General features: G+C 38.0%; 2 protein-coding genes across 3 annotated transcripts in view; both read left to right on the top strand.

Annotated features, from left to right (window-relative positions):
* Nucleotides 1-26,140, top strand: part of STK4 (serine/threonine kinase 4) — an 85,153-nt gene extending 59,013 nt beyond the window's left edge. Inside the window, exons 10-12 of one of the 2 annotated variants that reach the window (XR_014492024.1) lie at nt 193-344; nt 22,024-22,249; nt 26,025-26,140. Coding sequence is in view for 1 of the 2 variants with exons in the window: in XM_083358826.1 (XP_083214952.1) it covers nt 193-344; nt 22,024-22,182 (311 nt within the window). In the remaining variant the exon portion in view is untranslated. Of the gene's footprint in view, nt 1-192; nt 345-22,023; nt 25,326-26,024 lie in introns of those variants that run through there. The other variant, XM_083358826.1, reaches the window with a different exon arrangement.
* Nucleotides 1-27,138, top strand: part of LOC310638086 (uncharacterized protein) — an 880,437-nt gene that overhangs the window by 399,647 nt on the left and 453,652 nt on the right. The window lies entirely within an intron of this gene.

The raw sequence follows: 27,138 nt of genomic DNA on the forward strand, positions 1-27,138 counted from the left end.
TATGTTGATAATAGCAGTGAAATCAAGCCTACCACATTCACTGATAGGCCATATTTGCAAATTTCTTTGTGAATCAGATTTTTAATATTTACTTTCAATTAGTCACAAGTTGGAGTTAATTGAATATTAAATTTGCTTTAAAAGGTTTATTAAACATCTCTGATGAATCTATAAATGTGTCTTTACTTGTAGGGAGAGATGAAACCATGCAGGCTGTCAGACCATCTTTCCTTGACTATTTTGAACAAAAGGAAAAAGAGAATTGGCAAAACAACTATGGAAGGCAGGTATCTGAAAGATGTTCTTCAGATTGGAGAGTTCCTCAGGATGGTGATTATGAATTTGTAAGTAAAATACTTTTGTCCTGTTCTGCAATTATAACTTTTTCTGTTGTTACTGATATGGTACTCTTCAAAGTTCCATATAGCCTGTTCAGAGGCAAACTTGAAAAGAAAACAGAAAACATTTTAATATTCAAAAATGTAAGGAGTGTTTATTTAAAGCATACAATTTAAAAACATTTAGAATGCAAATGTTCAACACACTTATTTTCTGGCTGTATTGTGATTAATTCATTTATTGTGAAAATAGTATGCAGATTGTCCTTAACATATGACCACAATTGAGCCTAAAATTTCCATTGCTAAGCAAGACAATTGTAAAGTGAATTTTGCCCCATTTTATGACCTTTCCTACAATATTTGTTAAGTGAATCACTCCAATTGATAAGGTAGTAAAATGGTTGTTAAGTGGATCTGATTTCCCCATTGACTTTGCTCATCAGAAAGTTGCAAAAAGGGATCACATGACTTGAGGACATTGCAACTGTAATAAATACATGCCAGTTGCCAAGCATCCAAATTTTGATCATGTGACCAAGGGGATGCTGCAGCAGACATATGGAAAACAGTCATAAATCACTTTTCTCAGTGCTGTGTAACTTTGAATGATCACTAATTGAATGATTATAAGTCAAGGACTACCTGAATAACAATTTGGTTGCTAAATGGCTACCATTATTATGGCCACTGTTGTTATGGGATCTCTCGGCAGCCAAATTCTAGACTCTATCCTATAATACATTTTGATAAGATGCTAAGATAAGAGAACCTAATTTAATTGACTTGGTTTGTTTGGACTGTTACAGTGTTATTTGTCTTCCATGAACTAGTTTTGATTAAAATGATCTTCTTCAGGCAAACGAACCTGAAGCTATATAATAAGCATGTTGTTATTGAGAGGTAGATTTTTAGGAAGTGTTTCTTGCAGCATGTTTAATAGAACCTTTCTCTAAGTCATTCTTTCAAACCATAGCAAAGAAAGAGAAGTGAGCCAAAGCGACCATCAGTTCTCTTTATTTTAATTTAATTTTAATTTAATTTAATAATATTTCTATACCGCCCTTCTCCCTGAGAACTCAGGGCGGTTCATAGGGCAAAGTAAAATACTAAATACAAACATTAAAAAGAGATTAAATGATTGCCCAAGTTAAAACAATTGGTATACAATAATAAAACCCCAAAATAAAATTAAAAATCCAAAAAAAATAAAAAACCCCACCAATCCCCATCAGGCTAGGCCGGCTTGTACAAACAAAAACGTCTTGAGATCGCGACGAAAGGAGCGAAGATCAGGCGCCATCCGGAGCTCTACCGGTAGCTGATTCCACAGCTCTGGAGCGCCCACAGAGAAGGATCTCCCCCTGGGGGCCACCAATCGACATTGTCTGATCGGTGGCACCCTGAGGAGGCCCTCTCTGTGGGAACGCACAGGGCGCAGGGAGCTTGATGCCGGCAGCAGATGTTCCCTGAGGTACTCCGGCCCCATGCCATGGAGGGCTTTGAACACCATCACCAGTACCTTGAATCTCACCCGGAAGACAACTGGCAACCAATGCAGCTCACGGAGCAGAGGTGTAACGTGGGAGTATCGGGAGACTCCCAACACAACTCTCGCGGCTGCATTCTGTACCAGTTGGAGCTTCCGGGTGGTCCTCAAGGGCAGCCCCATGTAGAGAGCGTTGCAGTAGTCCAGACGAGAGGCCACGAGCGCATGAGTGACCGTGCATAAATCATCCCGGCTAAGATAGGGCCGCAACTGGCGCACCAGGCGAACCTGGGCGAAAGCCCCCCTAGTCACAGCTCCTATATGGTCTTCCAAGGTGAGCCGTGAATCTAGGAGGACTCCCAAGTTGCGAGCCCTATCTACGGGGGGTAATAGTTCACCCCCCATAGTAAGAGGTGGAATGTCCGAATAAACCCGGGATGAAGGTATGCAAAGCCACTCAGTCTTGTCGGGGTTGAGTTGGAGTCTGTTCCTCCCCATCCAGACCCGAACCGCCTCCAGGCAACGGGACATCACGTTGAGGGCATCACTGGGGTGGTTCCTAAATATTGTTTAGCAGCCCTTCCTATCAGACGGAGTTCAGAAGAAGGCTCTTCTTGGGCACAATTGACAGCCCAGAAATATTTGACTCTTCTTTTTCAGTTGATCATATGACTGACAACTTTGGCTTTTTAAAGATAATTCTTGTAACAAGAGCTAAGCACGATCCTGGGCCTGGATTTAGTTGCTTTCCGTTTCCTTCCCCTTTCTTCTTCTTCTTTTTTTTCCTTCAGGCCAGTTTTTTTTAGATTGTAAGTTTGAGGTCAGGGACTGTCTCTCATTTTTATTGATTTGTAAGCCTTTCTGGGAGTCTTTGTGGCTGAAAGAAAGGTATGAATGCCATAAATAAATAATTACTTTGACATTGACAGAGCTTGGAAAATCATCCTAATTTTGTCTACCTTAGATAGATTGTGAGAAGCTGGTGTAAGAAATTGGATCTGTGTAAGAAATTGGATTTGTGTTGACTAGCTAGGTGCGTAAGAATCTGAATAAGCATTCCACGATAGGAAAACTTTCACCTTTTCTTTTTATAGCTAATAGTTAAAGAAATACAGCAAAACTTTAGCATGAAAATTTGTAGGTGATAAGTGTTGGATGGAAGAGTTCTGTGTACAGCATTACTGATTACAGTAATCAAGAGCACTTGTAGTAATTTAATAGCAAGGTTGTAGTAATTTAATAGCAAGACTTGACTAGCATTATATCAGGTTATGCAATTAGTGACACTCATTGCATAACCTGATATAATGCTAGTCAAGTCTTGCTATTAAATTACTATAAATCCTTGCAGTTTTGAACAAATTGTTTTACTTTACTAGGTTTTGTTGATAAGTGTTTCTTTCCCATCTTTCCTAAACTGCTCAGATTTTTATAATACAGAAAAGTTTTACATTGCATTTCTAATTAGCTTTAAAACCTCTTTAAGATTATTTGGCCTATTCAGTTTCATTTTTAAATTGGGAGACGTCAAAGAGATGTAAGAGGATTGTAAAACTCAGTGCAGGTTTACTCAAAATAGTCATGGAAAAAGATATGAATATTCATGCCTAGATGTGTGCATGAACTTGGAAATTATAATTATTACCTTAAGTTCTGTTTAATAAAGGAATTTTAAAAGATGACATTTTTTTCATTTCCTGTAGCTTGGTGTAAACTGACAAAAATTACTTTTGGGAAACACCGTTAAGAATAACTGCCTTCATTTCTACAAAATTTGTAGCCCTTGAAACACATTAAAGATTAACTGGGTATTTTTATTACATTTCATCAGTTTAAAAAAAGTAGTTTCCTTTTATTCAATTTAAACTCCTGGACGTTTTTATGTAGTTCTCTTGACAAAAGTTCAGGATTTGTCTAAGCCTTTTTTCACAATCATTTTTTGACTTCTCATCTAACTCGCAGCTCTGGGATTCCCTAGAGATTTCCACCTAAGAAATCAAAGTCACTTTGATGCCATCAATTAGCAAACTCAAGTGTTTTTATTACAGGTCTCTGACCTGAATCCAAAGAGACCAGTTTTTCTGTGATATACTAAATCTTCTTTTAGCAAAAGAGACTCTCCCCCCACCCACCCGTGATACAGACGCTACATATTACATATTACTTCTTTAACAAAAAGTATTAAATACTGGTTCAACTGCATAAATTCAGCACTGGTTTGGTGCTGTCTGTGGCAATGCAGTATTTCAGATTTGAAGGAAAAATGTTGCTTTGGATTACAGGGAGGCACCCCTATTGCATCTTTCAGCTACTTCTTTAACAGCCGTATTCTTTCTTCAGGACTGAATGGCTGCCAGCCAGCTGGGGAATTCTGGAAGCTGAAGTCCACAAGTCTTAAAGTTTGAGGAACCCTGCTTTAAGGAATTGCTGAGAGATGCTCTGAAATACATGTTTCCTTCTGTGTAGAGAGCCATAAAGTTGGCCTTGAAGGGAATATACAGAAGCATCAAGGGCAGGCACGTTCTTGAAGCTGAGGGAAAGGAGATATTGTTAGAAAGAGACTTGAGTGACTCATCTCTGACTAAGCAGACTAGTAGAACTGTTTCTGTAGTCTATCTCACTAAAATGCAATTCCAGCCTTCATGTGGAGCCAGTTTTCTGATCTAGTCTAGCTCATAGAACTACTTCAAATCCAAAGCTTTTTGTAGTCCTTCTGCTGCCCACATTGAACTTTGTGAAGTCTGATTTTTCTAAATGCAGAGCAGTTGTAAAGAAAGTGATTCATGCTTTTATTTTACAAAATATTGAAAGTGTGTATGTACTATGCATTTATTTATTCCATTTTTAAATTTACTAAATCAATTTAAAGATCCCTGCATCTTGCAAATATGGCCTTGGGCAGCTAGTAACAAATTATAAACAATAAAAAAATCCAATCTCAACAAAACATTAAAAGCTGCCATGGCCATTTAGCAGAACAATAACATCTCATATAGCTAACCTCTAATCTTGATGCCATGGAGTACATCCAGGTCTTCAATGCTTTGCAAAAGGCCAGTATGATCAAGGCCAGTCCTCAGTCATGGAACTTATTGCAGAGAACTTAGTGCCTTAACATTTGAGAGAACAAATATTACATCTAGCCAAGCTAGGCTGTAGAAAATATTGAATACTCTCTGAGGCTTTATATGTTTTAACATATGTAGTAAACCTCCAGGTACCGGCTAAATTATGCAGATTTTTATATTAGGTCTAAGTAATTCTTGTGTCCCTACTATTTTTTTCTCCAATAGCAGCTTTAAAGCTTCTTCCAGTCCAATTACATAGGATGCTGAAGACCAAGTTTCGAATCTTTAGTATGCACATTGTGTTTTCTATAGAAAACTTTTACAATAGAATAGGACTGTAACGAAGGTCAAGTAGTCAAAACTTTAGTATCCCCAAGCATATTTCACTTTCAAGATTTGATATATTAAATGCTTCGGAAGAGTTCCAAGGAATGTTAATGGTCTTACCAGTTGCACAGAGGAAACATCTATTATTATTTATGGAAATGATTGATAGTGAAGCCTTTTAAGAAGCCAAGTGATTTACTGTTTATTGATTAATGAAAATATGTTCTGGTTTACAAAGACCAACATGCCTGATGATATATCACTTTTTTTGTGTGCTGATTTTTTTTGTCTTATGAATGGCTTGGTATCTTGCTTCTTTTCTTTTTATATACATCACTCAAACAAAATTTCTTTTTAATTAAACTTGATGTTTTTCCTAATCCTCCTTGGCAGCAATCAAATTTGGAGGACAATCCAAACAAGTTTCTTTCTAAAATCTGATTACCACAAAGAGGTCATATCCAAAAGAGAAGCACAATTTATATAATTTTTATTTTATAGCCCCAATCAACTCTGGGTAATTAACAGTGAAACATCAAATGGCGATCCATAGGAAAACGCAGCACTCACAGATGAGCATAACATAGCTAAAAATGGCAATACTCAATTCTTAGAAAATTCTTTCTCCCTTATTTCATTTAGTTTGGTGGGAAGGGTCTCCTTTGAAATCAGTGTTGAAGAAGTACATGATTTTCCCTTTCCTCCACATCTCCTATGTTCTTCACTGCTGCAATGGGTCTTGGAAGTCTCCTCCTGCCCCTAAGACAACTTATAGCATTTTAGGAGAATCTCAGTGAATGTGAAATGGTTGCACGAGAGGTAGTGGGGAGGGGGGTAAATGCAGGACTTGTCACTGAGTCTGATAGATTTTTTTCTTCTTCTTTGTCTTTGTCTTTCCCTGTGGCTGATTGCAAAGGGGGAGAAATCCAACCTAGGCACTGGAGACTTAGTTTTTCAAATACATGTGGGGGGGGAAGATCCATACAATATAATCACTCAACAATTCTTTGTGATAAGTTAATATTTTTAAACAAAGAAAATGATTTAATATTGATTTCACCCAGATGTAAATGGTCCTGCTTTAATTGTTTATGTGGCTGAATGCTGTGTTCATTTATTTATTTATTTATTTTATTTTAATTCCATTTATATCCCGCCCTTCTCCGAAGACTCAGGGCGGCTTACAAGCTTAGCAGTAGCCTTCATTCTATGTATATGCCTGCTTACTAGGGCTTTCACACACCCCCAAGCGGCATTATTACAAAGTCAGCTTAATTGCCCCCAACAATCTGGGTCCTCATTTTACCTACCTCGGAAGGATGGAAGGCTGAGTCAACCTTGAGCCTGGTGGGATGCGAACCTGCACTAATTGCAGGCAGCTGGTGTTACTTAAGGAGGCATTAGCCCACTGCTCCACCAAGTTTTGTTCCACTTGCTGCATTTAGAAGCCTCCAGATCAATGATGTTTTGTTCTAAGATCAAACAAAAGGTGTATGTTGTTCTAACGTCAACATAAAACTGAGAACATATGTGAATTTGTTTTGAGCTTGTAACATTTGAAAAGATCAGTCAGAACCCATAGCATTTCATAACATTGGCAGATTATGAAAAGATTAAATATTGTGATTAAAAGATTATAAGAAAACAATATTCCATATTAAGATAACTCAATGTCTAATTTTTAAAAACAATTTTTGGTAACTAGCATATAATTATCTAAGGTTTACAGGTAGTCTTTGGGTTATAAAGGCAATTGGGACTGGCATTGCTGTTACTAAGCAATTTGGTCGTAAAGCACAAATCACATGACCCCATTGCTTAGCGGCAACAGTCTCAGCAGTCCAGGTTGCTGTTATAGCCCCAAGGGGCTTGTTAAAACAGGAAGCAGTGGGGACACCAGGTAAGGAGAATGGGGATGGGTGGGTGGGGACTGATGCAGGCTGTCCACAAGGGTACCGCCGGTCAAGGATTGCCGACAGGTGATCCCCAGGGGGAGGGCATTCTCTGTGGGCGCGCCTGCCCTATGGAATCAACTGCCAACAGAACTCCGGACTGCCCCCGACCTTCGTTCATTTTGCCGGGACCTAAAAACCTGGCTCTTTGAGCTATCTGGTCTGGACTGAGGGGTTTTAATGTTTTTAAATTGTGATTTTAATTTTTTGGGGCTAGACTTAATTTAATTTAATTTTAATTTTATATTGTATTGTTTTTAAATTTTGCCTTGTAAACCGCCCTGAGTCCTTTGGGAGTAGGGCGGTATATAAACCGAATAAATAAATAAATAAATAAATAAATAAGTGCCCTGAGGGCAAGGGAAGGAGGCTGTGACACTGCAAAAGCATAGGGAGACCAGACAAAGGAGATTCTGCATTGGTGTGAGCACAGGGAAGCCAGGGACTCTTAACAGAGTGACTTGGAGGTTCCCTATCAGCTCCTCTGTAACTTTGCTTATGGAAAGCTTGGCAGGGAAGGTAGCAAATTGTGATCATATAACCATGGGGCTCTTCCTTAATACTTCTTTGCAATTTTGAAAACAGACGCTGATACGATTTGCAAAAATATAATCTTTTTTCATTGATGGTTTTTTTTGTTATGTTTGCAACCCGACTTAATATAAAGACTCCTAGGGCTTAAACATTGTTTCTAACACAAGGTCATATTAAGAATGTTTTGTTTTCCTGAATAGCTGAACTGATTCAATTTAAGCTCTCAGTTTAGTGAGATTATATTCTTTTTCAGTTTTATGTTTGCCACCTTGAGCTACTTATAAAAATAATAAAGGTGAGTTACAAAATCAAAAACAAACGTAAGGAATATTTTTTTAAAAATAAGGGTACAAAATATGTCACTTACAGAAGCTACCAAAACAGGTTTGACATACATAGAAGATTTGATTGCAATGTTTGCCAATCTATTTTTGAAATAGACTCTTTTCTTGACCTTAGTGAACCTAGCTCCCAATTAGCTCCTGTCTTTGTGCAGCAGTGTCATTGAGGTGTTCTACAAGCTTGAGAAATGTGATCTCATTCTAGCTGTATGTCTTACAGTGAACTTCTATTCACTAAGCAGGGACATTCGCTTGAAAAATGGCTCTTTACTTCCTTTGTAAATCATTTAACATCATCATTAATATAAAAGGATCAAAGGAATCAAGCCACTCACTTCCTTGGTTTATTGGCCATGTCAGAGCATGCTTTGGTAGTTATATTTCTCACAAAAAGCTCTCCAAGATAGTTTGGAATGAGAATATTGACAAAACTCAGTGAGTTTCATGATTGGAGAACTAATTTTTTTTAATGTAATCAGAGTCCAGCTTTTTCCCATTAATTACAAAATCTTCGTAAGGCTGAAGTTGAATGCAACATGAAATATAAACAAAAGACAACCGGATGAGACTAAAGTTCTAATTAGACCAATATTCTCTCTTCATATTGCCCAATTAGATGTTTATGTTAGGCTACAAACAACAAAACAGGATATTATTTTTTGTGCTCCTTAGTAAATGGTGGTCAGAGGTATATTGCTTCTGATTCTGGAGGCAATACATAGCTAATAACTGGTGTCATTGATAGCCTCAGCTTGTATATATTTGTTAAGTCCTTTTGAAAGTTTATTGGCACAAATTTCTCCAAGTCTTGCATTATTCAATTTCATTAAAAGATTTCAGGGTCGATACTGAGATCGGATGAAGCTTTTTTCTGTTTACTTTCACACATTGCATAATTTTATATGTCTTTATTTTGCCATCCTTTTATTCTCAAATATTTTAATTTTGGTGTCTGGAAAATTCATCATTATAGTTTTCCTCCAGAGTATTTTTTTTCTGCTCTTCAATGTGTTTCTCACGTTCTAACAGTTATGTGCACAGCATTCCCAACATGATAGCAACATGGATCATCAAGTTATCCACCAAAAATCCAGATTAGTTTTCCTTGTCAACTATTGCCAGACCCAAATCCAAAGACAACACAGCGAATCCAATCAACCCAGTACTTTATTTGCTTAAACCTAATAGACAGAATCTTGCCAAACTAAAGCTATAACCTTCTAACCTAATGGATATATCCTGAGAGATGTCTTCCTTCTTCCTCCATCAAGTTTGGGACTTTGCAGTTTCTTAATTTGGGCTTCTCTCTGCAATGTACTGCCTTCTCCTTGGGAAACTGCAGTGCTCCTGTCACAATTCCACACACACACACACACACACACACACACACACACAATCTCTCTTTCAGGTGCATATTCCATCACAATCACTATCAGCAATATATGGGAGATATCAGAAGTTTCTTTTTTCCCTTTTTCCTTTTTTCCTCCTTGTGCAGCAGTTTACATTTGCTTACACTTCTTACATTGAACTGCATTTCTCCATTTTTGAACCAGTCCGATGAAAACCTTGGTACTCTTCCATCCTGTATGCTGATGACATGTTCCACATCCCATCCATTAAGATGGTCATCTGATGAGACCTAGGAGGCATGCTTTTTTGGAACACCATCCTTCTGCCAGATAAACCTGGCCCCCATCCTGGCTATGTTCAAAAGACGTGTGAAAATGTAATCCAGGCTTTGGGCTAGAGTGGGTAGTCAATCTGATATGTTTGATTATCTTTTAATGGTTGTTCTTCTTAAAGTATTTGGAGTTTTAAAATTGTATTTGCTATTTTTACTATACACCCTCCAGGGTTGTTATAGAGTTGGGCAACTTTATTTCTAAATAAAATGCACTCCACATCCTGGTAAGATTGTTTGGTAGTATTTGAATGCTAGAGATCATGATGATTAACTGGCTTTAATACTTTAGTTTAAATTAAATAGCAAAAGTATGTCAGAAGTGAAGAATACTATATAAAATTAGAAGTAGGAAGGATAGTTATGGATGCAATCATACTGCAACTGTTTATAATAAAGCCTCTTTTGCCCCTTTGTGAAGCATTTTCAAGGAGTGTAATTATTTTTCTTTATTCCAATGTTGTGTGTATGTAGATTTTCCTAAGCTACTTTTATCCACTCCTTCCCCCTTTCAAGTTTCTCGTTTTGGGAAATTAATATAGTTCCATGCGGTCCTTGGTGCTCTCTGAGCTTGGTTGTTTTCTTGTGGATGTTTCATTACCAAACTAAATAATATCATCAGTGCTAGCAGCAGTTATGTTACTTTGTTTAGTAATGAAATGTCTGCACAGAAACAACCAAGCTCGGAGAGCACCAAAGATTCCCCCCAATTGAACCCTGAACTAAAATATTGTCTTCTAATATAGTCCAAAAATGACTTCAAGAAAAGTATTGCAAGTACTGGAATATATGAAATAATGTGAGATCTTTATGTGCATTTTTATTTAAGAAAATAAATTTTCTTAAATCTAAGTTTGAAAGCTAGACTAGCTGTGATTTCTTTTTACTATTGGCTATAAGCATAATTTCTCACGTGTAATTCAAAATGTATTAATGTAATCCAATTCAGTGAAACTATCCCATGGGCCAGATAATTTTTTTCCTGCAGTGGATTGATTCAGGCTCTTAGAAGCTCGATATGGTTAATGTCTCGGTAAATTGAAACTGCAAGATTTGATTTCTCATCAATTGTGAATGCTATGGAATCAGTTCTTGCAGCTTACAAAGTCTTCTGTGGCTTAAATATCCTGTGTTCTATGAATGTCCCTTCCCTATTAAAAAATTTGCATTTCAGTATCTATATAATTTATATCTATCAGCACTTCCCAATAACAGAATGAATATTGTCTGCAGAAAGGGAATTTACATCATTTAAATCATTTAAAATATCATTTAAGTTATTGATCTATATTTGTCCAATTGGTATGGTACTGAATCTTTTGGACCCTTAATGGCTTACAACTGTATATAAAAATACAATATAAACCTACAATAAATAAATAACATAATACAATTCATAGTAAACAGTATAAAGAATGACAATAATAACTACAACTTGCAAGTAAGCAAAAACATTTTCCTCAGGGACTCTGAGGAATATGATTTTCTTCAGATAGGAGCAAAATTTTTTGAAGGCTAAACTTTTCAGGTTTGTGTCTATTAGTTCACGTATAAGTTTAGTAATTTGATTTATTGCTTTGTTAAGTATTAACTACTTTGCTGTCTAAAAATCAGAAAACAAAGTATTTATTTTGAAGACAAAATATGCCTACTGAAACAGCAGCATTTCTCAATTGTAAGTATTTTAATGCTTCAACTACAATAAATGACTATGTGAAAAAGCTCTGTGTTTCATTATTGTTGATCCTGAGATGCTGACCTTTGCTTTTTTTAATTCAATAATGGAAGAAAGACAGCGTCCTTTGTGTGTTATTAGATTAAATTATCAAAGCCTTTTGATGTCCTTTAAAGATTTATTAGATGAAATGCTTGTAATTGCCTTTTGTGAAACAAGATAGTTGAGGCACCTTGACATTTCTTCCCTTTCAAGCAAGCTTGTATCAAAATGCTAGCAGAAATTAAATACTTGCAGATATAAAAATATTGTAGCATGGGCAAACTGAAGCACTGATCCAATTTAGACATATTTTATATGCATTTATATGCATTTCTTCATCATTTTTCCCCTTAAACACTTGTATTAAAATTATTATTTTCTTTTACATCTAAGCAGGGAATTTTAGTTTGATATCAGTTAAATAATTTGTAAAGGTGAAGTAGTTATGAATAGGTAGTTCAGATCAGGCAAAATACCCATAATATATCTTTGAATGCAAACATTAGCATTATCCTTAACTTAATTCATTATTATACAAAATTATAGTATAGAAAATTCTATTTACTTAGGATTTCTTTGCATAGAATTAAAATGAGACGTATCGAAAGTCTGGAGCCTATATAACACATGAAAAGGATTTGAGTCATGAAATCATGCACTTTAAAATCTTTCTAGTCCTGTAAGAATGAAATTAGGATATCTATTTTTCATTAGAAAATGAAAAGATACGAAGACAGGAGCTCAAGCTCATTACTGCTTTTTCTGAGGCAATACCTGATAAACAAAGAAATAAAGCATGGCCATGATGCGTATCCTGCCTGGAAATCTTTGGGACTGACTGAATAATGGCAACACTAGACAATTTATCATTGCAGTTTGTTGTTAATGCAAAGTTAGGCTATTTATTATAATTGCTTTACTTATGTTATTAGCCATAACCAATTAGAATCTATTAACAGCTGAGAGTAAATCAAAATACTAAATAGTCATATGTATGGATGACTCCGGATCACATGGGTGACTGTTTAAATACGGTATTAATAATTTCTTTAACCCAGTAGCACATTTCTAATAGTCTGCTTACATTACTGTGTAGAAGAATTGGGCAAACAAATAGAGGCATCAAACTGTTCAAGTGAGAATAAATATTCTATTAATGTCCTGTTTTCTTTTTATGACTTGATTTTAGTAAATCATGTTTCCTTTTCAGAAGCACAGCAGGATTTCAGTTCAGCTTAGAATCAGAAGTCTGAATTTCCCCAGTGCTATGCCCTTTCATAAGCTCAACATAGTTATTTACAAATTCATACACTGTGACTTGTAAACTATTATCACTGTTTTGGAACAGTTATGTAGCATGCTATGTAAAATGCAAATGAATCATATTGTTTGTCCTATTTTTTGTGGAGTAAGCCACTGTATTTAAGTGTCTCATAAAACTGGGTTAGCAAGACAAATCTATTCCTTGAACTTGGGAGTAAGCAGTGGACTAGTTACACTTCAGGAGTACCACATCTGATATCCTATAAATTGAATACATCTTGATAAGTTAGTTATTAATGAGCGGGATCTCTCAAAGTTGCTCTCAAAGACTGTTGAATTTTACCTAAAAGCAAGTTTACTCATGTACCTGGATTCAACTTAACATTCTGTTAAATCAGACATGTCAAACACAAGGCCCGGGGGCCAGATCCGGCCTGTGAAGTGGTTTCATGCGGCCTGCGAAGCCATCCTGGAAACAGTGAGGGAACGGCCCCCACTGCCTTGGCCCTGGCCCAGAGACCCTCCTTCTGCCAGAGACCCTCAGATCTGTCCCACTCCTGCCCAGGCCCCCATAGGCACCCTTGATGCGAACGATGTAGAGCTGGCCACACCCACCCAGTAGGCCATACGCACTCTAGCCATGCCCACCCAGTAGGCCACGCCCACCCAGGCCACACCCACCTGGCCTCCTGAGGGCAACTGCAATGCTGATGCAGCCCTCAATGAAATTGAGTTTGACACCCCTGTGTTAAATCGTCACAACAGTGCTGAAACCTGGTTGTGAACTGTATAAGTATATAGAGTCTGATTACTATTCTTTAAACTCCCAACTTCTTTTCCTGCATTTTTTTAAAAATCAGGGCAAAATAATATCAAAACAACAGATTGATTGAACTTAAATCATTATGAAATGAGTGCTGGTCACAACAAATTAGTGAACTAGGTGATGCTTATTTATTTAATAAAATTTATATGGCTGCCCAACTCACTCTTGGTGACTTCTGGTGACTTATAAGAATAAACTCCCAGTACAAAAAAAACACAACCCTCCCCATCACCCTGGCAACAACAAGTTGAGTCACTTGATGGGCTCTGTATCACTGTGGGATCTCCAGCTACGTTTGCAGAATCATGCCGTCAGGGCCATGTGAGAGAATGCCAAAGTGGAGACCAATCTTATCTCTGCAGGGATGATGTTCCACAGGAAGGGAGCCGCCGTGGAGAAGATCCTTCTTCTTGATCCTACTAGATGGACCTCCTTAAGAGAGGAGACTTGTAGTATTCCCTGCCTCCTCGCTGTGGTGGTTTGGGTAAATAAGACTGGGAAAAGATGTTCATATTTAATACATACTTTTTCTCCTCTGGGCCCCTGTGAATGAAGAAACACTAATTCAGTTGCCTGGTAACAAAACAAATAACTCATCATAAAGAATTCTCCAGATAATATCTTCCTTCTTTCCCAGGATATCTGGAGTCCCCTTGTTTAAAAATTGGGATGTTAGCTGAGCCTAAAGAATTATGTGCCTCCACATTACTGATTAGGTGGCTGTTTGTCTTCTAAAGAGAGCTGCTACTTAACCCAAACTAAATATTCTAGGCAACTTTTTCACACAATGGTAAATGTGTTCTCCTATTTTTTATGCCAAATTTTAACATATATTAAAGTCTTTCAAGTCTTCCAGTCCTTGATAAGGGAACTGCAGTTTAGATTAAAGTAGTTTTCCCCACCACTTTCTAATATCCTGAACCAAGATGCAATACACATAGTGTTATGAATGTATTCCATGTTTCTGTTCACAGTATCTCTCCATCCAATATGCCTAAATTATTAAGCTGCATTAAGAGTAGATGCTTGTGCTAAGATTTTTATTTTTTAGATCCTCTAAAATATTAATAGCTTTCCATGTTGTAAATTTACAGGAATTCCCAAATAGCACTTGATGTTCCTTTTCAGTTGTTTCCAGTCTGTGATACTTTCTTGTCACAACATCTTACTTCACAGTTTGTGCAATGGCTAGAATATATGTTCATTAATACTTCAGACTTGATCCTGTTAGTTAAAATATCTTTGATGGGTCTGCATCATCATCATCATGTGGCTTTTTGTGAAAAAGTGACAACTCGTCTTTTCAGAAAATTTCTCTTCAATCTAAAAAAATCAGGGCAGTGTAGAATAAGAAAGCAACTATCAAAACTATTTAAAAAACTGCTGAGAGGTTTACAAGAATAGATTCCAGAATTATTTCTTCTGTCTCTTGTCTCCTGACATATAGTACATCAGAGTAATTGAAGTAGTTTCTCTGTAAAGGATGAAATCAAATGGAAGTGGATTCTGATAATTAATCTCATCCAATATTATTTAGAGCCCTTAGCCTCTAGTGACAACGGTTTTTAATTTAAAAAGTCTGAGATAATGTATCTTTATGATGGCTTGCAGTTGTCCAGCAGTTATATCTAAAGAAGTGTTTGAAGTTTCCTGGAAGCAGAGAAACCTCTGCATCTGCTCATCTCTGTCTATAAAAATTGGGATATATAGATATTAAGCAATAGTCATATTTCTGCCAAAGACTAAAGTTAAATCATTTCTGTGTTCAGCTGTGACAGCTACTTCATGCTTGGTCTGATTGCTGTTTCTAGGACATCATCCTGTGTTCATGATTGTGTGCTACGGACTTTTAAAGTGTTTAACATACTAGAAAAATGGACCCCAAGACCTGTCAATATTATAGAATCCCTGGTTAATGATATGTTCTTTATTTTTATGTGCATTGTGATGCGGTGGGCTGAACCAAATTTTCTTTTGATAATGGTGTGTAATTTGTACCTTGCCTGCTGCATCAAATATGGTGCACAGCCTCAATTTCATAGTAAAAATACAGTTAGCAAGCTTCCCTGTTTCCTCATTACATTAAGAAAAAGTGTTTGTGAAGGGGAAGGAATTGGTTTCCCTGTGTATGCATCAAATTTTTGAGAATATTGCTTTGGGAGTAACAAGCTGTACCTCCTTTGAGCAGTGATAGGCTACAAAAGACACAATACTCCAAGGAAATTTTTTTCACCACTTAATCCTAATTTAAGTTGTAAATTAAAGAATTTTGCAACTGGTGCCCGTGTTGAAAGACTCTATTCTGATTCCCAGTTACTTTCCAGGCCTAATTTAAAGTTTTGACATTACATTTTAAAACTCTAAAATGGCTTATGGCCTACTATCCTACTATCTGAGGGACCTTTTTCACCTGAAGGATTTTAAGGATATCAATGGGAGAAATTATTTTGAAGAAACTCCTATGTTCAGAAATTTATTTATTGTATGCACAAGGAAGAGTCGTCTTCTGTGTATTTGAGGAGTTGTGTTGAGTGAAATTTGTAAGGAAAACAGGCCCAGCAATGGAACAGTGCTTGGGTCCAGAGAAACTTGATGAGCATGTGAAGAGCTGAGAGTCACTGGCATTTTTCCCCAGTAGTTCTTGTGGCAAAGAATCCTTGTGTTTTGGGAAATGCTTTCACTGTTTTTAGAAAAAAAACCTATCAGGCATGCAGATACTATGTATGATATTTGGGTCCTTAGCAGTATTGGAACAAATGTAATTTATAATGTCAGAAGTCATCTCAGGACATAATTGAAAATTTTCAAAAGCAGATTTAAATGGTGATGCTTATTTAGAACATTGATAATTAAAACATGCCCACTGTCATTTTTAGTCCTTGTAGAATAGCTATTATTGGATTATTGATTATAGTTCCAGCTTGCTTTATATCCACATTTTCTGGATGTTGAACAGTTATGTTAAAACATAAAATTCCAAACAAATAATGGTTCAACAAAATATGTGGATGAAGATACATTTAAAATAATAGCAAGGAATGGAAGTAATTTGACATATAAAACCAAAACTGGGGGAAAAGCAGAAGATGTAAAAGCACTAAAATAGTTTTTAACAGTGTAAACATTTTGAAGAAAAATATTTTTACCTGGCTTGGAATGAAACATAATTTATATACCTAGTACATTTCCATATAGAGGTTTTTCCCAAAAATAGGATGATTACTTACAACTTTTAACACAGTTTTTTCCCCCATATGACAATGGAATAAAAAATGATAGTGGAAAATTAAGCTACCTTAATGCCTGTCCTACTAGGTGGTGTTATTTTCTTTTCAACGTAACACGTTTTATTTATTTATTTATTTATTTGTTTTTATAAACCGCCCTTCTCCCGAGGGACTCGGGGCGGTGTACAGAATAAGGTAGGCATACAGAATGAACAATAGTGAAAAAAACAATAGTAAAATACAAACTGGGACCCCAATTAGAGCTATCAGGCCAGGCCGGACTGCTGGAACAGGTAAGTTTTTAAGTCGCGCCGGAAGGTGCGGACTTCGGGGGCCATCCGGATTTCGGTTGGTAAGCTGTTCCAGAGAGCTGGCGCCCCCACTGAGAATGCCCTCCCCCTGGGGGCCACCAGCCGACATTCCTTGAGCGGTGGCACCCTGAGGAGGCCCTCTCTGTGGGAGCGCACAGGACGGTGGGGTGCTGACATTGGCAGAAGGTGCTCCCGTAGGTAGTCCGGACCCATGCCATGTAGGGCTTTGTATGTCATTGTTAGCACCTTGAACTTCACACGGAAGGCAACTGGAAGCCAGTGCAGCGCACGGAGGAGAGGTGTGATATGGGAGTATCGGGAGGCTCCCAAGAGTGTCCGTGCCGCTGCACTTTGCACCAGTTGAAGCTTCCGAGTGGATCTCAAGGGCAGCCCCATGTAGAGAGCGTTACAGTAGTCTAGGCGAGAGGTCACAAGAGCATGGGTGACTGTACGTAAGGCATCCAGGTCCAGATAAGGCCGTAATTGGCGAACTAGTCGAACCCGGGAGAAGGCCCCCTTGGTCACAGCTCCTATGTGATCTTCCAGGGAGAGCTGCGAGTCAAGGAGGACACCCAGGTTGCGGGCCCTATCAACAGGGGGTAGTAACTTGTCCCCGATGTTAAGGGATGGGATGTTCTGAGTATCCTGGCTTGCCGGCATGTACAGCCGTTCAGTCTTGTCCGGGTTCAGTTGAAGCCTGTTCCTCCCCATCCATTCCCGGACTGCTTTCAGGCAGCGGGACATCACGTCGAGGGCATCACTGATGTTGTTTGGAGTTGAGATGAAAAGCTGGGTGTCATCAGCATACTGATGGTACCCTACTCCAAAGCTGCGAATGATCTCGCCCAGCGGTTTCATGTAGATGTTGAACAGGAGAGGCGAGAGGACCGACCCCTGAGGGACTCCGCAAGCGAGAGGCCTCGGGGTCGACCTCTGTCCCCCTGCCAACACCGACTGCGAGCGACCCTGGAGAAAGGAGGAGAACCAACGCAGAACCGTGCCTCCCACTCCCAGTCCCCTGAGGCGTCGCAGCAAGATACCATGGTCGATGGTATCGAAAGCCGCCGAGAGGTCTAATAAGACTAGGACAGAGGAATGGCCCCTGTCCCGGGCTCTCCAGAGATCATTTATCAGAGCGACCAATGCCGTCTCCGTGCTGTAGCCCGGCCTGAAGCCCGATTGGTACGGGTCTAGATAAACCGCTTCATCCAGGATCTGAGGGAGTTGGTGCGCCACCACGCTCTCAACAACCTTCGCAAGGAAGCGAAGATTGGAGACTGGACGAAAGTTATTCAATGAGGATGGGTCCAAGGTGGGCTTCTTGAGGAGGGGTCTCACCACCGCCTCCTTCAAGGCGGTGGGGAAGTGACCCTCACTCAGAGAAGCGGAGATGACCGCCAGGAACCAGCCTCGTGTCCCCTCTCGAGCTGCATATGCCAGCCAGGAAGGGCACGGGTCCAGTAAGCATGTGGAGGAGCTCAACCTCCTCATAATCCTGTCCACTTCCTTAGGAGTCACAGGATCAAATTCCTCCCAGATGACATCGACAAGACTGTCCATGCCTTGTTCTTCCAGCTCAGCCCAGTTGGAGTCCAGGCCGGTTCGGATCCGAGCAATTTTATCCAGCAGATATTGACCGAATTCCTCGGCTCGACCCTGCAAGGGTTCCTCCCTCACCTCTTGGTTCAGTAGGGAGCGAGTCACCCTGAACAAGGCAGCCGGGCGATTATCTGCGGACGCGATGAGGGTGGAAAAGTAGTTGGATTTTGCCACCCTTATCGCAGCGAGATAAGACCTGGTGAGGATTCTTAATCGCAATCGGTCGGATTCGGATCGACTGGATCTCCAACAGCTCTCTAGGCCCCGTCTCCGACGCTTCATCTCCCGGAGCTCCGCGGTGAACCATGGGGCTCGCTGGGATCTGCGCCGGGTCAGAGGCCGCAAGGGTACAACTCGGTCCAGAGCCTCCGTGGCTGCCTTTTCCCAGGCTTCCACTAAGGCATCCGCCGAGCTGTGAGCAGGGAGTGCATGTGCGTCCCCAAGCGCTGCCTGGAACCTATCAGGGTCCATTAGGCGCCTAGGGCGGTACCATCTGGTTGGCACCGCGCACCCACGGCGGGGGGTGGCAAAGGGGAAGTCTAGCCGCACGAGGTGATGATCGGTCCATGACAGGGGCATAACAGTCGTGGCACCCCCACCGATATCATCGCGCCACCGTCCAGACAAGAACACCAAGTCTGGGGTGTGGCCTCTCTCATGAGTCGGTCCAGAAATTATTTGCGACAGGTCCATGGCCGCCATGGAAGCCATGAACTCCCGAGCCAGATCGGACGATCCTCCCAGGGACGGTAGGTTAAAGTCGCCCAAGACCATGAGTCTTGGGAATTCAACCACCAACCCTGAGAGGACATCGAGTAGCTCGGGCAGGGCTGCCGCTGCACGATTAGGTGGTAGGTATGCCAGCAGCAGGCCCAACTGCGCCCCCGGGCCGTATCTCAGTAGGAGAGACTCACACCCGACCATCTGCTCCACTCCTGTGTTGTTGAGATTGTACTAAGGCTTCAAAATTTTGATGCATGCTAGGCTAGACACAGCCTGTTTATAAGATGCTTCAGAGCAGAGTTTTGTGGTCCCAGGCAATACAGCATGAAGATAAATTCCCATGTATATTGAAACTTGCCTAGCTCCTGGTAGAGTCTAATAATTCATTTGAGCTTCAATTTTTCCTTCATTCTATCTTCACATAGACTTCATGATTTCAATTTTAGCTCAGCCTGTTAGTTTCTCTTCCAATATATCCTTACTTAGGGGATCTAATAAAGTTACTGACTGACCAAGAATTTTAAGTTTCTTTTTCTTATTAACTAGTTGAGAGTTGAGTTGAGACTCAATTGAGTCTCATATAATCAACAAAGTTGACTGCCAGAGTAGGTGCTCAGATATTACAATTGATCTGTGTTATTAAGTAAAGAGCTTTATTGTGTTTTCCTGATTTGTTAATTGTTTAATTTTCACACTTCTCAATATTTTGTTCTGTGCTGTTCCTGGGTGGAAATGGACAGAATGAACTTATGTATGAATAATGTCTACTGGGAGAATGGAAATAAGACTAATGTGTCAGCCCTCTGTCAGGACTTAGTTTATGATCCAACAACTTTAATCTGTGGAAGATGTTAATGGCGTATTGGAATGGAGTAGTGCCACTTAAACTGTATCTGGAGAGGTCTGTACTGATGTGCTGCATCACACACACATCCATGCTTCAGTTTCCTGCTCTTCCATTTTATTATAGTTCTGGCAATGCTTGCAGTTCTCCTGTTCCATCTTGAGAAAACAGCCATATTGCAGTTATAAAATGGTCTCTGTAGGTCAAAATAGTATATGATACTTTAAAGTTATTGAGTGAAGTGCTCTTGAGAACTTGAATTACAGGTAATCCTCGACTTATAACAGTTTATTTAGTGACCATTTGAAATTACAAGAATACTGAAAAAAGTGACTTATGACTGTTTTTCACACTTATGACATTGTGGTATCCCTCTAATCCTGTGATCAAAATTCACATGCGTGGCAAGTGACCCAATGTTTACAATGGCTGCAGCGTCCCGGGGTTATGTGATCACCTTTTAGCAAGGTGAATGGGGAAGCCAGATTCACATAATAACTATGTTGCGAACTTAATAACTCGAATGATTCATTTAACAATTGTGGCAAGAAAGGTCATAAAACGGAGCAAAACTCACTTAACAAACGTCTCACTTAGCAACAGAAATTTTGAAAAACTACTGGTATTTTGATTTTTTTTCGGTTTTGTGTCTGAAACGAGGATCCTGCCTTACTCTTGGCTTGTTTTTGTGTTCTGCCCCTGTGGATTTTGTATGAATATATGAAAATTGACAAGAAACTCACTATAGTTAATTTGTTCCCGTGCAAATCTGGCTTATTGTTGCAGGAAATCAACATTAAAGCAATTTCTGGCTCATTGCAATTTAAGAAAATAAAAATAAAAAGCCAGAAATTAATTAGTTCAATCATGAAAAGTCAGTCAAGATTCTTTGAAAATACTCCCTTACTCTTTGTGCATTTTGTATGTGCATGTGTTTCTATCTGGCAATCCTTCTATTTAAATGTGCATGTATTAAATGGGGACCCTTTGGCTTAATCTTGGAAACATTCAGTATTTTTATTGAAAAGTGGTAATCTTTCTGTCATCTGTTGTTGCAGTTGTAAGTCAAGTCAGACTCAATTTTGCAATTTTTTCCAATGGTGGTTAAGTGAATTACTGTGGTTATTTCACAAATCACTCAGTTGTTAAGCAAATCCAAGTTCCCCAATGTGTATATTTTCCCAGGGACTGGCAAAAATGGTTACAAATAGTAATCACATAAATGTAGGATCCTGCAACCAGTAGTAAACGCAAGCCAGTTGCCAAGCACTCAAGTTGTGATCACATGACTCTGGGCACCTGTAAATGCAAATACAGCTCACAAGTCACTTTTTCTAAGGCCCTCATGACTTCAGAAGGTCGTTAAATGAACAGATATATGTCAAGAACTTACCTGTAAATAATATTAGTTAACAATTTAGGATATTCATTGTACTGTAATATCTTCTCTTGGACAAGTATTTAATATAGCACATGATATGCAGTTGCTTTCTGCTTAATTAAGACAAAATAGCACATCATTTGTTATATAATAAAGGGAAAATATTCCCACTACCTGGGAATTAGGTATTACAAAAATCATGATTAAAAGGGCATTTTTGGCAAGGCAGTTGGAGTTAGGAAGAGTAATTAGATCTTAGAGTTAACATTAAATTTCATTACATGCATTTGCCAAAAGTAAATTTCCCCACATTACTTTTTAGCAAACCATTTTGTGTAATACATGTTTGGTAACATTTTTTCCATTTCTCTCTCTCCTTTTTCCCCTCTGTTTCTTTAGTTGAGGAACTGGACAGTTGACGAACTTCAAAGACGACTTGGGTCACTCGATCCCATGATGGAGCAGGAGATAGAAGAGGTTCGCCAAAGGTATCAGTCAAAGCGGCAACCAATTCTAGATGCCATTGAAGCAAAGAAAAGACGCCAGCAGAATTTCTGAGGAAAACCTGGCAATAGAATAGATGTCCATCATTCCTTACAATAAACTGTTCTTCTATGACTACTGTGTAGGTGGATTTCTATTTCTATTTGCTATAGCACCTTTTCTAACTCAGGTATGCCATTGAATGGAGTCCTCATGAAGAGATCATGCTTTGTATGAATGGTAGATAGATTCTAGATATATTGTGTGTTGCTTTTGAGAAATCTTGACTTAGCTGGGAGCTAAACTTTGTATTATAAATTCATACAAAAGTAGGAAATAGATTTGATTAAGGTTGGTACTCAGATTTTACAGTTTTTACAGTTCAGTTTCAAACAATATATATATAGTATACTTATCAGAATATATAGTACATTTTTGTATGAAAAACCCAAGTAAACAGAATAATTTTGACTTGATTTTCTTAGATGAAGTATAGAAATTCAAATTTTTCCTTTTTCGTTGAACTGTTAAAAATGTTGTGAAATCAGAGTCCTTACACATTAATCTATTATCTAAATTGATCCAAAAAACATCCATCATCACTGATATGTAGCAACCACTTGATCTTAAACAATGCTTACTTTCATTTTGCTCTATTGGAAATGAGTTTAAAAAATGAACTTTGGAAATGAGTTTAAAAAAAGAAGTGATTTATTAGCAAGTTTACATATCCTGTTCCAGCATTTGAAAAGGAATATGAACTTTTATCTAGTGTAGAAACCTCTAAGAGCTCCATGCTTTTTTATTTCTTTTTTGAAAGTATTACTTTTCAGTGTTATGTTTTTTCCTTTGTTTTTTATTTTTACTAGAATCAACTCTGAATGAATGCTAATATATTTTCAGTGATGTCTATCAGTTAAAAACATAATAAATATTTTATTTTCAGTATTTTTTTTCAGAGTTTGTGGTAGCAGAGGAATGTCAGTTCCCCCCAGGTCAGGAAAAATTTGTATTTTTTTTATAATAAAGTTATTTAAAATAGTTAAGGAACTGTGAAATTTTGTATTCTCTGCTACTACAAGCTGAGGTTTGTGGTACTAGTTTTGAATTTAAACTGGAGTAAGCATTTTCTTTTATTTGGAAAAATAAATATATCAGTTGGGATCTAAATAAAAATCTTGAGACCCAAATTAATTTCCAAATACTATTTAGTTAAAAAAACACACCATAATACATCTGTGATAAAACAGTTGCCTCCTGAATAGATGTTTTGTACAAATCTCAAGGTTCAATTTGTACTAAGGGAAATTTATGGTGGAATGTGTTCCTGACAGTTTCAGGTTTCATAAGTGTCCATAGAAATCTTCCTCCTTCCACCTGCAATATATATGCAACTATTGGAATGCAACAACCAAACTACAAAGAGGTCTATATAATTAAGTGGAGTTCAGAGTGTGAAAAACGACTTGAAATTCTTCCAGCCTTGCAACAGCCTCTTGTGCCTAGTATGTTAATCCTCAAAGGTCCTTTTGACCTGCAGAGGATACACAGAAAGGGAGTGATTGAAATATCATACTTGTGTATGGAAGACTGTGCCTACAGCTAATTCTGATGAATGTCTATAATTTATGACACTGCAGTTTGATAACTTCCCTCAGGAACAAAATGGAAATATATGATTACATCCTTGCTGCTCAAGACTGGAAACATTTGTTTGCTACTTAACACACCAAATTGCAGATTGTCATATGGATATATGAACTGCGTTTTGTGTTGTCACAGAACAGGAAAGAAGGATTTGTTTGGTCCACGAATTCAAATTTTAAATTTAATTTAAATTTTCATTTCTACAATTTTGTCTCTCTTCTATCAGGTGGGAAATTGTTGAGTTGGGCCATGCCCTTCTTATTTCTCAGAGAATGATAATTCTAAGTAAGCCATGTTCCTTTCGGTATCGATATTAAGGAAATACTGCTATTGGCTCACTCAAAAACAGTTTGATTGAGTTCTCTTCCTAAAAATTTTACTCCATTAATACCATTGATTCATCCTGGAATTAGAGAACCTAGGAAAATCCAAGATAATTGATCTATTTCAATTAGCAAATCTTTTGTATAGGTTCAGGGCTGAAAAAGGAAGTGTTCAATAATAAACAGAAGTATACATGTTCTGTATAAAACAATGTTAGACAGGTACCACATACAAGCTAAACTTGTTAGTTTCTCTTAGTTAAACACTCTGGTTTACAGAAATTTGCCACAAAGACTAGAAACGTTGTAATTTGCTATTCAAATTAATAAAACTGGATGCTCACTGTGCCATTGAATTCTGTATCATGTTTCCCAATTAAATTCTCTTTCCAACTATCTCTTTAGCCTCTACTCTTATATTCCCTCTGTAGAGATCTCATTCCTGTATAATTCCACTATCCAAATAAAATGGGATTTTTTTTTTAGTAAACTATTAAATAGCTCCTGAATTGAAGACATTTTGGTTTAGTAATGATGCTCCTGCAGAATGTGACTCGTGTATTTAAAATCTTATGTAAATTGAAAAGATGGTTCTTTGGTTAGACATATTTGAACATATAGTACTGGGTAATCGGTGATTATACTTCACTTCAATGGTAAGAAAAGATCTGTGCCTGACAGGACTAGATTCTAAGCTGTTTTGTGGGTAAAATGTAGGGGGGAAAACGGAATGAAAAAGTGTAGCAATTATAGCAGTCGAGTTGCTTCCTCAACTTCGAAAAGTACAAGAATTGAGGATTATGTTCAGAATACCTATTCTTTTTAGTAACTCCAGCTGAAACAGGAGATTCTGATTCCTATCTTTGAGTCTTTTACAAGAATATATCACTTCATTTGTCATCTAAGCTGTATTTTCAAAGGATATATACATTCCATTCTCATGGATCATATGTACCAACTGAAGTTTTTTGAATAAACTGTCACATTTTTCTTTTTCAGTCTTAAATCCATGTCTAGTTTTACTTCTGTGAGAAATTAAATGTGAAGCCAGTAGCTTTAATGTTTTGTAATAAAAGTTACACCACTGTAATTCGAAGTTCTCTTTTTTTAGAGATCTGGTTGTTTTGTATATAATTGTTTAAATCCTTAGTTTGTACATGAATGAAGATAATTTTTTATCTTATTTAGCTAAATTCAGGAAACTTTTTTTGGATTTAAATATTTGTTTTATAGGAAAAAATAAACTATTCTGCTTATTATAACATATTGTCTTTTTCTGTCATAAGAACTGTTTTCCTGGGGTAAATCTGATTTAAATGCTCTATATCACCACTGGATAATGCATTTTGGAAACTCTGCTCCCAAGTCCTGTTCTTTGCTCTTCATGCTCCAATTATTTTGGGGTTCCTTGAACTCCCTTTGTCTAGAAGTTATAGGCAGCAGCATTCAGGCTCAATCCCACAATGTAGAATAGCTGCAGGTTGGATACCATTTGAAACCAGCAATTCTTTGGCTTTGATTCTAGATCAGGGGTGTCAAACTCGCAATGTCACGTGACGTGTTGCAACGTATCGTGACTTTTTTGCTATTGCCAGCAATGGGGTGGGCGCGGTTTCACTATGATGCATCCGGCCTGTGGACCAGCAGTGACACCGCTAGTCTAGATGAAATGAATGTATATTCATTAGGGATCTTCCTAGGCCAGGCATGTCAAACTTGCGATGTCATGTGACGTCACGCAACGTATCAGAGTTTTTTCACCATTGCTGGCAATGGGGTGGGCTTTTGACATCCGTGTCCTAAGCTCACAGCTGCTAGTTGCTGCTTTAAGCTATTCCTCTTTAAACTACTGAATCTTCTTGCCAAGTACATGAAAGCATCAGGAACAACTGTAAATATGTGCCGATTCTTACATGTAAAACAATTATCCTTCTTTTGTATCAACAGGTACCACTGCTCTTAACTGGACCCAGAATTTTGCTTCTACCAATTTACAGTTGCATATTTTAATAGGCAATATTGTGCACATAAACCAATGAAAGCTGCAAGCTATGGCTGTTTTCATAATACTTATACCCATAATTAATCTTGATTTGCTCAGTCTAACTTTGTTGAATTACATGTTACACTGAACCACCAACTAACCATGAAATCTAAGTTCGTTCAACATAGCAGAAAATAAAATTGAGTAATTTAGTTGTACTAGATGTGGGCACAGCCTATATTCACTTGAAGCATGCTTTCATAAGTCATTGTCCCAGTTTCCCTCACTGATGGGCAAAATGCATCAGCAATCTTTGCTTGCCACTTGTCTTTGATTCACAGGTCAAAACGTAACTTTTGGAGCACTCTTATTTTAGCAGGGATTGTATATTTTAAAATCTCTTGATTAATGTTCATGGATGAACAAAATCCTGTAGAATATGTAAAAGACAGCAATAGGAAATAATTACATTGGAGGTTTTCAATCATTTTGCCAACCTTTCTTTTTTTAAAAAAAATGCAAACTATAAAAAAAGCCTTTTACAGCTGCAGGTTGTACTTTTTTGCTGCCATACTTTGGTAGCACATAGACTGTGGGCTTTCTTTTCTAGTTAAGAGGTGTAAAGCATTTGATAAGACTGGCCATAGTCTCTTCCTTAATAAAACTGAATAACGGGATGGATGTACCAGATGGATTCACAGTTAAATAACTACAGAAGTTGCCAAAATTGTGGAAACCTTTTGGTTAAAGTGTATTTTTGAGGTTTGATGGCTACTTTCCATAAAATTATATATCAGTGGAAAGATAATTTAATCAAGAATGTAATGCAACAAAGTTTATTCAATTATCTATACTGTATTCTATGAAAAGTTATAGCCAAATAACCACAAAAGGGAAGCACAACTTGCTTAGGTTGATATCAGGTAGCTTTCCTTCATCTGATTGTAGCCAATGAGCATGAGTGTTTAGAGAGCCAATCAGGTGTCATCTTGTTTTGGCAATGGGCCAATCAGATCGCAGTAGGATTCAGTTATTTTTTTAAAAAAACAACAACCAAGTTTTATTAATTTTCTAATT

Source organism: Vipera ursinii, assembly GCF_947247035.1.
Source record: "Vipera ursinii genome assembly, chromosome: 3".
Classification (NCBI taxonomy): Eukaryota; Metazoa; Chordata; class Lepidosauria; order Squamata; family Viperidae; genus Vipera; species Vipera ursinii.